This window comes from Musa acuminata, unplaced genomic scaffold, assembly GCF_036884655.1.
Source record: "Musa acuminata AAA Group cultivar baxijiao unplaced genomic scaffold, Cavendish_Baxijiao_AAA HiC_scaffold_565, whole genome shotgun sequence".
NCBI lineage: Eukaryota > Viridiplantae > Streptophyta > Magnoliopsida > Zingiberales > Musaceae > Musa > Musa acuminata.
The window spans coordinates 1-12,500 of record NW_027020805.1 but is presented as its reverse complement, the minus strand read 5'-3'; the positions used below and the strand labels follow the sequence as shown (position 1 = coordinate 12,500).

Below are 12,500 nucleotides of genomic sequence, written 5' to 3'. Positions count from 1 at the left end.
AGGCAGATAAGATATCCAGGCACAGCGGCATTTTGATACCACCGGAAACAGAAAAAAAAATTTCTAAGGAATCAAAAAAATGGAAAAATTGGATCTATGTCCAACGGATCACACCTACCAAGAAAAAGTATTTTGTTTTGGTTCGACCCGTAGTCACATATGAAATAGCTGATGGCATAAATTTAGCAACACTTTTTCCTCAAGATCTCCTGCGGGAAAAGGATAATGTCCAACTTAGAGTTGTCAATTATATCCTTCATGGAAATGGCAAGTCAATTCGAGGAATTTCTCACACAAGTATTCAATTAGTTCGGACTTGCTTAGTATTGAATTGGGATCAAGAGCAAAAAGGTTCTCCGGAAGAGGTTCACGCTTCCTTTGTTGAGGTAAGAACAAATGATCTGATTCGAGATTTCATAAGAATTGAGTTAGTCAAGTCCACTATTTCGTATACCGGAAAAAGATATGATAGGGCAAGTTCCGGATTGATTTCCGATAATGGATTAGATCGCACAAATATCAATCCTTTTTTTTACAAGGCCAGGATTCAATCACTTACCCAACATCAAGGTACTATTGGTACATTGTTAAATCGAAATAAGGAATGCCAATCTTTGATAATTTTGTCATCATCCAATTGTTTTCGAATTGGCCCATTCAATGGTTCAAAATATAACAATATGACAAAAGAATCGGATCCCATAATCCCAATTAAGGATTTGCTGGGTCCCTTAGGCACTATTGTACCTAAAATAGCAAATTTCTATTCATCTTACCATTTAATAACTTATAATCAGATCTTGTTAAAGAAATATTTGCTACTTGACAATTTTCAACAGACTTTCCAAGTACTTCAAGTACTTAAATACTGTTTAATAGATGAAAATAGGAGGATTTATAACCCCGATCCATGCAGTAACATCATTTTGAATCCATTCCATTTGAATTGGCACTTTCTCCATCACGATTATTGGGAAGAGACATCTAAAAAAATTCGTCTTGGACAATTTTTTTGTGAAAATGTATGTCTATTCAAATACGAACCACACGTAGAAAAATCTGGTCAGATCATAATTGTTCATGTTGACTCCTTAGTTATAAGATCGGCTAAGCCCTATTTGGCCACTCCAGGAGCTACTGTTCATGGCCATTATGGAGAAATCTTTTACGAAGGAGATACATTAGTTACATTTATATATGAAAAATCGAGATCTGGTGACATAACGCAAGGTCTTCCAAAAGTGGAACAAATCTTAGAAGTACGTTCTATTGATTCAATATCGATGAACCTCGAAAGGAGAGTTGAAGGTTGGAACGAAGGTATACCAAAAATTCTTGGAATCCCCTGGGGATTCTTGATTCAAGCGGAGCTAACCATAGTTCAAAGTCGTATCTCTTTGGTTAATAAAATCCAAAAGGTTTATCGATCCCAGGGGGTACAGATCCATAATAGACATATAGAGATTATTGTACGTCAAGTAACATCAAAAGTGTTGGTTTCAGAAGATGGAATGTCTAATGTTTTTTCACCTGGGGAATTAATCGGATTGTTGCGAGCGGAACGAGCGGGGCGCGCTTTGGACGAAGCGATCTCTTATCGGGCAATCCTATTGGGAATAACGAGGGCATCTTTGAATACTCAAAGTTTCATATCCGAAGCAAGTTTTCAAGAAACCGCTCGAGTTTTAGCAAAAGCTGCTCTACGAGGTCGTATTGATTGGTTGAAAGGCCTGAAAGAGAACGTTGTTCTGGGTGGGATTATACCCGTTGGTACCGGATTCAAAAAATTAGTGCACCGTTCAAGGCAAGACAAGAACATTTATTTGGAAATCAAAAGAAAGAATCTATTCGATTTGGAAATGAGAGATATTTTGTTACACCATAGAGAATTATTTTGTTCTTACGTCCCATTTCCATGAGACATCAGAACAATCGTTTACGCGATTTCATGATTCCTAAGAGCAGATTCTTTTACTTTAACTATCTTTTCACTTTTAACTATCTGTCTTTTAACTTAACTATCTGGTCCGAGTATTGATTTGGTAAAAAAAAAATAAGTAATTAAAAGACATTAATGGTTTGTACCGTGTATCAACGGTTAATTCCCGGTAGAAGGTTCCATCGGAACAATTATTTATTTCAAAGTACCTCGTCTCTTTGTTAAAAAAATAAAAAAGAAAAAACAAAAAGGAAGTGTGGGGAAAAATGACAAGAAGATATTGGAACATCAATTTGGAAGAGATGATGGAGGCCGGAGTTCATTTTGGTCATGGTACTAAGAAATGGAATCCTAGAATGGCCCCTTACATCTCTGCAAAGCGTAAAGGTATTCATATTACAAATCTCACTAGAACGGCTCGTTTTTTATCAGAAGCCTGTGATTTAGTTTTTGATGCAGCAAGTAGGGGAAAAAACTTCTTAATTGTTGGTACCAAAAATAAAGCAGCGGATTCAGTAGCATCAGCTGCAATAAGGGCCCGGTGTCATTATGTTAATAAAAAATGGCTCGGTGGTATGTTAACGAATTGGTCTACTACGGAAACGAGACTTCAAAAGTTCAGGGATTTAAGAGCAGAACAAAAGATGGGGAAACTCAACCGTCTTCCCAAAAGAGATGCCGCAATGTTGAAGAGAAAATTATCTGCCTTGCAAACATATCTCGGCGGTATCAAATATATGACGGGATTGCCTGATATTGTGATCATCGTTGATCAGCAAGAAGAATATATGGCTCTTCGAGAATGTGTAATTTTAGGGATTCCGACGATTTGTTTAATCGATACAAATTGTGACCCCGATCTCGCAGATATTTCGATCCCAGCCAATGATGACGCTATAGCTTCAATCCGATTGGTTCTTAACAAATTAGTATCCGCAATTTGTGAGGGCCGTTGTAGCTATATAAGAAATCGTTGATTATGATTAAGAATAATTAGTTAATTATTTGGGGATTTTATAGATTTATTGGATCGGTTACTATTCTTGAATTAAAAAAAGAAAAAACAAAATGGAAATGTGGGCATATTGATAATATGTTATGATGTTATGTGATTTCTTGGTATCCTATGTAATTTCTTGATATCCTAAATATACGATTGATGAATACAATTAGTGATTCAAGTTGGTGAGTTGAGAAAGAGATGGTTGAATCAAAATAATTTATTTTTTGAAGTTCAATTTTTGTTAGAGGACCATATGAATGTTATACCATGTTCCATTAAAACACTCAAGGGGTTATACGATATATCGGGTGTAGAAGTAGGCCAACATTTCTATTGGCAAATAGGAGGTTTACAAGTCCATGCCCAAGTACTTATCACTTCTTGGGTAGTAATTGCTATCTTATTAGGTTCGGTGATCCTAGCTGTTCGGAATCCACAAACCATTCCGACCGGCGGTCAGAATTTCTTCGAATATGTCCTTGAATTTATTCGAGACTTGAGCAAAACCCAGATTGGAGAAGAATATGGTCCTTGGGTTCCCTTTATTGGAACTATGTTCCTATTTATTTTTGTTTCTAACTGGTCAGGTGCTCTTTTACCTTGGAAAATTATACAGTTACCTCATGGGGAGTTAGCTGCGCCCACGAATGATATAAATACTACTGTTGCTTTAGCTTTACTCACGTCAGTCGCATATTTTTATGCGGGTCTTAGCAAAAAAGGATTGGGTTATTTTGGGAAATACATTCAACCAACTCCAATACTTTTACCAATTAACATCCTAGAAGATTTCACAAAACCCTTATCTCTTAGTTTTCGACTTTTCGGGAATATATTGGCTGATGAATTAGTAGTTGTCGTTCTTGTTTCTTTAGTCCCTTCAGTAGTTCCTATACCTGTCATGTTTCTTGGATTATTTACAAGTGGTATTCAAGCTCTTATTTTTGCAACGTTAGCTGCGGCTTATATAGGTGAATCCATGGAGGGTCATCATTGACTAGCTTTCAAAATAGTCTTTTTATTATTATTTTTTATTATTATTATTAAGTAAGTTTATCCCAATTCATGCGTGGTTCAAGATAATCCAATTGGTTGGGGAACATAATAACGTATTACTATATGACTTAGAGTTTTAGGAGAAAAGATGGACGGTATTACAGAATTGTAAAAAAAAAAAGAAGGGTTGGGGAGGTTATACTAGATGTATGTAATGTCTATAAGCTCGGACCCCGTCTATGTTTCTAGGAATGATTCTAGAATCCGATTTAATCTAAAAAAAATGCGGGTGGTTTACGTTATGGAAGAAACAAATATATATGTCATATTAGAATGACATTAGATATTCATTAGTTATATAAGGCTATCCCTATCATCCTATATAACATCACTATATTACATAATTACATGCTATTACTTAATTACATGCTATTACTTAATTACATACTATTACTATTTTTATAATCATAACTTCTACTCTGTAATCATAATATAATCCTATACATAATATAAAATATAATCCTATACATAATATAATCCTATAATGATAATATAATATAATAATAATATTAATATAATAATAATATAATAAATATAATAATAAATAATAATAAATAAATAAATAAATATAAGTAAATAAATATAAGTAATAAAATAAGTATTAGTTAACATTAATAATTAGTTTAATAGTTAATATTAATATAAGTATTAATATTCATATGTAAAATATCTAAGTATCAATTAAGTATTAGTTAATATAATCATTTATAATTATATTATCGATAATTATTAGTATTAATTATTACTATATATTGATATTGGTACTACTACATACTTTTATATTACTACATATTGATATATTGATATTGATTTGTATTGGTATTAATTTGATTGATATTGATTGCAGCTCACACTGCATTTAGTCACACTCCATTTAGACGGATTTCAATATCAGTCCTTCTATTTTGTCTGTGATTGTGGATTGAATGAACAAAGAGATGAACTCAAGAATGGTGTAGTAAAGAACGAAGAATTAAATGAAAGAGTGGTTCGAAACAAAGAAATACAATAGTTAGAACTGTATGCATATGGATTTACAAAAACTCCATTATGGGTAAAAACGAGATAGTTGTGACGATTCAGTTCAGTAATTTAGTAATATTATCATTTCAATTCGGAGTTTTTAGTTACTTCGGACCGCTGGATCTTAATGATAAAATGAGTAATAATTCATTGGTTGATTGTATCATTAACCATTTCTTTTTTTTTGTGCGAGGAACTTACCATGAATCCACTGATTTCTGCCGCTTCCGTTATTGCTGCTGGATTGGCCGTGGGGCTTGCTTCTATTGGACCTGGAGTTGGTCAAGGTACTGCTGCAGGCCAAGCTGTAGAAGGTATTGCGAGACAACCAGAAGCAGAGGGTAAAATACGAGGTACTTTATTGCTTAGTCTAGCTTTTATGGAAGCTTTAACAATTTACGGACTGGTCGTGGCGTTAGCGCTTTTATTTGCGAATCCTTTTGTTTAATCCTAGAAATAAATAGAAAAAAGTACCTTACATACTTTTTTCTTATTTTATTAACTTTAACTTGGAATTGCCCTTTGCTTCTTCGAATTATATTTACACTTTACTTATAAATTACTTATTTGTTGAGACAATACGCCAGGAAGGGCTGATTTGAGGATGAGGAATTACCAGATTCGCTTGCTTTCTTCCTTTCTGTCCTTAGCTTAGTACAATAGAAAACTTTTTTACTTTCATTGTTCGAAGCGTTTCAACAAACGAAATAGTTATCAATTGATATGAGATCTAAGACCTAAGTAAAGTATCTTATTGGAAACTTCTTGAAAACTTAAAAAATAATAAATTTCAAACAAATGATTAATCTATTGCCATTAAATAAAGTGGAAATGAAATTAATAAAAAGAAATCGATCAAAAAAAGGCGAGTGAAGTGATACAAAAAGAACTCTGTTCTTTGTTAGTCCTATCCATAAGAGAGGGGAGCATATGAAAAATGTAATCGATTCTTTCGTTTCCTTGGGTCACTGGCCATCCGCCGGGAGTTTCGGGTTTAATACCGATATTTTAGCAACAAATCCAATAAATCTAAGTGTAGTGCTTGGTGTATTGATTTATTTTGGAAAGGGAGTGTGTGCGAGTTGTGTATTTCAAGAATAGGTTGGATCCATCCAGCTGCACTTTATTTATGGTATTTATAGGAGAAATAGGAAAAAGGTGCACGATCTCGACGAATTACTTCTGAATAAATTAAGAAATCATATGTAAGAACCATAGCATTTCGTGACTTATTGGTAAATCCACTTTGATTCTCTATCAACCAATAATGTGAGACCATTAACATGGTTAAAGCTAAATTGTTTAAAGTCCAGGTAAAACATGGTACTCTTTCTACCACTTCTACCACTACGTTAGTAACGAAATGGTTAAAAAAAAATAGTTGGTAATTTATTTGATTTGATATAGAACACTCATATCGATAAAAGAATTTGAACCATTTACTAGAAAAATGAGCACTTTGCTTTTTTTATCTAATGCCGAAATGACGACCTATGTATAAAAAAAGAGGAATTTTTGGACTTGAAGAAACAAATAAAAAATATAATAATTATTATTTTCATTTTTTTAAAATGAAAAATGAAATAGAATTCTAAAATGAAAATGATAAATAAAATACAAAACAAATATAAATAAAATACAAATAAAGAAACAACTTGCTGACAATTCTAGATTTTTGTCTGGTCTAGTCGGAAGAGTCCTCCTGATATTCTGGTCTTGTATCAGTTTTGACATCTTTGAATACAAACAGAAAAGAGAGGTAGGCTCATTACATTAAAAAAGATATGGGAATACCCACACCATAAATAAAACATTAAAAAAGATATGGGAATACCCACACCATAAATAAAATAAATAATTGAGCGTGAGAGCCAAATGAATCGAAAGATTCATGTTTGGTTCGGGAAGAGATCATGGAAGTTTGAAATTAATGATAAGATAATCTACTTTCATTAAATGATTTATTAGATAATCGAAAACAGAGGATTTTGAATACTATTCGAAATTCGGAAGAATTACGTAAAGGGGCCATTGAGCAGCTCGAAAGAGCCCGGGCTCGCTTACGTAAAGTGGAAATGGAAGCAGATGAGTATCGAATGAATGGATACTCTGAAATAGAACGAGAAAAACAAAATTTGATTAATGCCACTAGTAATAGTTTGGAACAATTAGAAAATTACAAAATGAAACCCTTCAGTTTGAACAACAAAGAGCGATTAATCAGGTCCGACAACGAGTTTTCCAACAAGCCTTACAAGGAGCTCTAGGAACTCTGAATAGTTGCTTGAATAGCGAGTTACATTTCCGTACGATCCGTGCTAATATTGGCATTCTCGGGGCCATGCAAGAAATAACTGATTAGCCCTTCTTTTTTTAGTTATAGTTTAGGCATTATTTTTATCTTTTCCTTCCTAAAAAGAATAAAGAAACACTAATGGTAACCCTTCGAGCCGACGAAATTAGTAATATTATTCGTGAGCGTATTGAACAATATAGTAGAGAAATAAAGATTGTGAATACCGGTACCGTACTTCAAGTAGGCGACGGAATTGCTCGTGTTCATGGTCTTGATGAAGTAATGGCAGGTGAATTAGTAGAGTTCAAGAGGGTACAATAGGCATTGCTCTGAATTTGGAATCAAATAATGTTGGCGTTGTATTAATGGGTGATGGTTTGATGATACAAGAGGGAAGTTCCGTAAAAGCAACAGGACGAATTGCTCAGATACCTGTGAGTGAGGGTTATTTGGGTCGTGTTATAAATGCTCTGGCTAAACCTATTGATGGGAGAGGTGAAATTTCAGCTTCTGAATCTCGGTTAATTGAATCTCCTGCCCCAGGTATTATTTCTAGACGTTCTGTATATGAGCCTCTTCAAACGGGGCTTATTGCCATTGATTCGATGATCCCTATAGGACGCGGTCAGCGAGAATTAATTATTGGGGACAGACAGACCGGCAAAACAGCCGTAGCCACAGATACGATTCTCAATCAAAAAGGTCAAAATGTAATATGTGTTTATGTAGCTATTGGTCAAAAAGCATCTTCTGTGGCTCAGGTAGTGACTACTTTCCGGAAAAGGGGGCGATGGAATATACTATTGTGGTAGCCGAAACGGCGGATTCACCTGCTACATTACAATACCTCGCTCCTTATACGGGAGCGGCTCTGGCTGAGTTTTTTATGTATCGTGGACAACATACTTTAATAATTTATGATGATCTCTCCAAACAGGCACAAGCTTATCGCCAAATGTCTCTTCTATTAAGAAGACCTCCCGGTCGTGAAGCTTATCCAGGAGATGTTTTTTATTTGCATTCACGACTTTTGGAAAGAGCCGCTAAATCAAATTCTAGTTTAGGTGAAGGAAGTATGACCGCTTTACCGATAGTTGAGACTCAATCTGGAGACGTTTCAGCTTATATTCCTACTAATGTAATTTCCATTACAGATGGACAAATATTCTTATCTGCCGATCTATCAATGCTGGAATCCGACCTGCTATTAATGTGGGTATTTCCGTTTCCAGAGTAGGATCCGCAGCTCAAATTAAAGCCATGAAACAAGTAGCCGGCAAATCAAAATTGGAACTAGCGCAATTCACAGAGTTAGAAGCCTTTGCACAATTCGCTTCTGATCTCGATAAAGCTACTCAGAATCAATTGGCAAGAGGTCAACGATTACGCGAGTTGCTTAAACAATCCCAATCAGACCCTCTCGCAGTGGAAGAACAGATAGCTACTATTTATACCGGAGCGAATGGATATCTTGATCCGCTAGAAATTGGACAGGTAAAGAAATTTCTCAGTCAGTTACGTAGCTACTTAAAAAACAATAAACCTAAATTTCAAGAAATTATATCTTCTACCAAGACATTCACCGAGGAAGTAGAATTTCTTTTGAAGGAAGCTATTCAAGAACAGATCGAACTGTTTTACTTCAGGAACAAACATAAATTTCTTACTTTTATTCTATTCTTGGTATATTCTATTCTTAGTACAAGAGTAATCATTGAGAAATAGTTCTGATTCGAATGATTCAAAAGGGTTTCTTAGTATAGCCATTTTAAAAAGTATAGCCATTTTAAAAATAGATGGAAATAAATTGCGTCCAATAGGATTTGAACCTATACCAAAGGTTTAGAAGACCTCTGTCCTATCCATTAGACAATGGACGCTTTTCATTCCTATTTTATTTTTTTGTATTCTTACTTTCTTTTGTTCGGATAAAAATCAAATTACACGGAAAATATTTTAGGGAATAAAAAAGAATGCATATCTAAATTGATGGTGCATGTATGTATAATACATAATAAGATGTATAATACATAACATAATAAGATGTATAATACATAATAAGAAATATGGAGCGGGTAGCGGGAATCGAACCCGCATCGTTAGCTTGGAAGGCTAGGGGTTATAGTCGACGTTGCTTGATCACTTTTAACGTCTCTAATTCAAAACCGAACGTGAAATTTTGATTTCATTCGGCTCCTTTATGGAAGATTGATGTATTCCTAGAGAAAATTAGATCCATAACATCTATGTCAGCCTTTCTGTCTGAATGTATCCCAAACTACTCGCTTACTAGATGATCCCTCTAGAGGAGAGGGATTATACCAAATCCGTCTAGTCTAGTTACTTCGTTCCCTATTTCCACTCGCAGGATCCCGAGGAAAAGAATTTGGTTTCCACCGAGCTGAAAACAATATGCTGATGGTTCTAGTAAACCAAAACCACCCTTTTCTAGCTTGTTTGGCTTCAATTTCCCTTTTACAACACCAAAATTTAAGATCTAGTTACGATTGGAAATAAACTTTTGTATCTTCATCCATAGATCCTTTATTCATACTCATTCGATTGGAAGAATTGATCCAATTCAAAAAAAATTATGTTTCACGACTCCATATACATAATCCAATTTTCTTATTCAATTTCGAAAATAGAATTTCTAATTGGACTTTGGATACAAATCGTGAGAATGTATGTTCTTCCTCAAATATGCTATTGAGAGGTAAAGGATTAAACCCTTTTAAGAATAAAGTTTTGATCGGAGTATGCAAAAAAACCGAGAGACCCCTTAACTTTTTAAGTTGTTAATAGAACGAATCACACTTTTACCACTAAACTATACCCGCTACATATACATTATTGTATATGAATGGACTATTTGTCGAACAAGGAGTGAGACGCAATCAAGATAGCATTAAAATTATAACGTTGACACATATTTAGTCCCGCCAGCCAGGGACTTAAAAGGCGAAGAGCACAAAGCTTTTCTAAATAACATATATAAATTTAAAAAACAGTATAAAGTTATACTTATACTTTTCCTTTGCTGGATTGCTGGCATTCTCAGTCTGTCTGAAGGGGTCATGAAGCTGACAAAAAAAGAGGTACTGGCCCGGCCAGTACTTAACTAGGACCAGGCCGGGAGAATAAACCTTTCGTACAAATTAAAGAAGTAAGGTTTTCTTTCTATTGGAGATACCTGTTTCGAATCTTATCTAAATGGAATTCTTGATCAAATTCGTTCTTGACTTACTCTTAACTTACTTAAATGAAACTTAAATTAAATTACGTAAATGTAAATTAACTTAAATATAAATATAATTATATAATTACTTATATAATTACATTACTTAAATTATTAAAATTAACTTAACTTATATAAATATAATTATATAATTATAATTATATAATTACTTAATTATATAATTACTTATAATATAATATTATTATAATATAATATTATTAATTACTTAATTATATAATTACTTATAATATACAATTACTTATAAAATTACTTATAATATAATATTATAATATTTAATATTATAATATTTAAGAAATTTTTTATTACATAAAAAAAACCTTTAATTTGTTTTTTCTTTACTTTAATTGAAAATAAAATTTCAATTCCTTTAACCTTTAAATTTAGATTAGAATTTATTAATAATTTTAATTTTTAATTATTCACTTTTTATTTTTTTTTTATTTCATCTGTAATGAAATCTATTCTATAATTAGAAATTTTAATAGAATGTTTCATATTTCTAATGATAATGTTATAATTATAATGTTTAATATCTTTCTTAAATTATAATGTTTAATATCTTTCTTAATAAAAAATATTATATTAATGTCTTTCTTAAACTTAATAATTAATATCTTAAAATTAAAAATTTTTTCTTTTTATTATTTTCTTTTCTTTTTTTATTTAATTTCAATTTAAATTGAAATAGTTAATTTCAATTTCATTTGAAATTTTATTGAAATTTCAATTTTATTTAAATTGGGAGAGATGGCTGAGTGGACTAAAGCGGCGGATTGCTAATCCGTTGTACGAGTTATTCGTACCGAGGGTTCGAATCCCTCTCTCTCCGCCCGCTCTGATTACTTGATACTTTCGATTTCGAAGGAATTTCGATTCCTTTATTTTTTTATAGGTAAAGTGAATATATGGAATAGATAAAATAATAAGAAAAAATTAGAAAAACAAAGAAAACTCAATTTTTTTTTATTCCTCACGTCCAGGATTACGTCCCGGATCATTAGATAAGAATCCGAAGATGAAGAGAGAAACAAAGAATATCACTACTGTGTAAACAAAGAGTTTGAGAGTAAGCATTACACAATCTCCAAGATAAGATCATTTTAGAAAAAGGGAATAGATTACCTATTTTTTCTTTTTACCACATATACTATTTTGTTTGATTTGACATCATACCCCCAAAATGGAGTTTTTTGATTTGAAAAGAAAAAGAAAGTCACTTTTACGAATTTCTTTGTAATAAGATTTTTATTCCTTCCTCACAAAAATTTTCTTGTCATATCGACAATTAGGTATTGTAGGGGACCTAGACCTAATAAACTCCTTACTCACTGAAAGGTCAGAACGAGTAAATAAACTGATCAAAATTCATCTCCGCGGTTACTCAATATACAAGAATTTCCATTTTTTAATCGAGGGTTTATAATTCTAATGTAAGACTTAGCCGATCTTATCCATTTTTATAATTTTTTTTGTCGAATAAATCATGAATGGATTTGGCAAAGTATTAAGGATTTTATCGAAAACTTACAGCAGCTTGCCAAACAAAGGCTAAGAGAAAAAGAGAACAGGTATGACAGCATCACATCTACGATTGGATTGAAAACGGCATAAGCTTCAGGCAATTTGGCAAAGAAAAACTATTCGAATAAAGGACAGAATTAAGACAGATACAGATTAAGCTAAAGATATTAAACATAACAAACATTTCGTTCTTGTAGATTAGATAATTTTATTTTGATTGAGTTATTTTTATAAGGGAAAAATGAAAAAGCAAGTCAAAAATCCTTCTTTTTTTTGAACTCTCCCAAATCAAAAATCCTTCCTTCCATTCTCAAATGAGAATACAAGGAATTCTACTTTCATACATTATCTTAATTGAATTCTATGTAATGATCAATTAACTTTTTTGATTCTATATCTAATC

General features: G+C 32.7%; 2 protein-coding genes and 2 non-coding genes across 4 annotated transcripts in view; 3 read left to right on the top strand and 1 right to left on the bottom strand.

Annotated features, from left to right (window-relative positions):
• The window catches only part of LOC135661710 (DNA-directed RNA polymerase subunit beta'), a 7,505-nt gene extending 5,311 nt beyond the window's left edge, over nucleotides 1-2,194 (top strand). Inside the window, exon 2 of the mRNA XM_065176535.1 lies at nucleotides 1-2,194. This exon is cut by the window's left edge and continues 3,994 nt beyond it. The gene's annotated coding sequence lies outside the window, so the exon portion shown is untranslated.
• Nucleotides 2,195-2,987: 793 nt separating this feature from the next.
• LOC135661713 (ATP synthase subunit a, chloroplastic) lies at nucleotides 2,988-6,340 on the top strand. The gene has a single exon (XM_065176537.1). The coding sequence runs from the start codon at nucleotides 3,196-3,198 to the stop codon at nucleotides 3,937-3,939; it is 744 nt and encodes a 247-aa protein (XP_065032609.1). The 5' UTR covers nucleotides 2,988-3,195; the 3' UTR covers nucleotides 3,940-6,340.
• Nucleotides 6,341-9,125: 2,785 nt separating this feature from the next.
• Nucleotides 9,126-9,197, bottom strand: TRNAR-UCU (transfer RNA arginine (anticodon UCU)). The gene has a single exon. It is a non-coding gene; the product is annotated as a tRNA-Arg (tRNA).
• Nucleotides 9,198-11,317: 2,120 nt separating this feature from the next.
• Nucleotides 11,318-11,405, top strand: TRNAS-GCU (transfer RNA serine (anticodon GCU)). The gene has a single exon. It is a non-coding gene; the product is annotated as a tRNA-Ser (tRNA).
• Nucleotides 11,406-12,500: the final 1,095 nt, after the last annotated feature.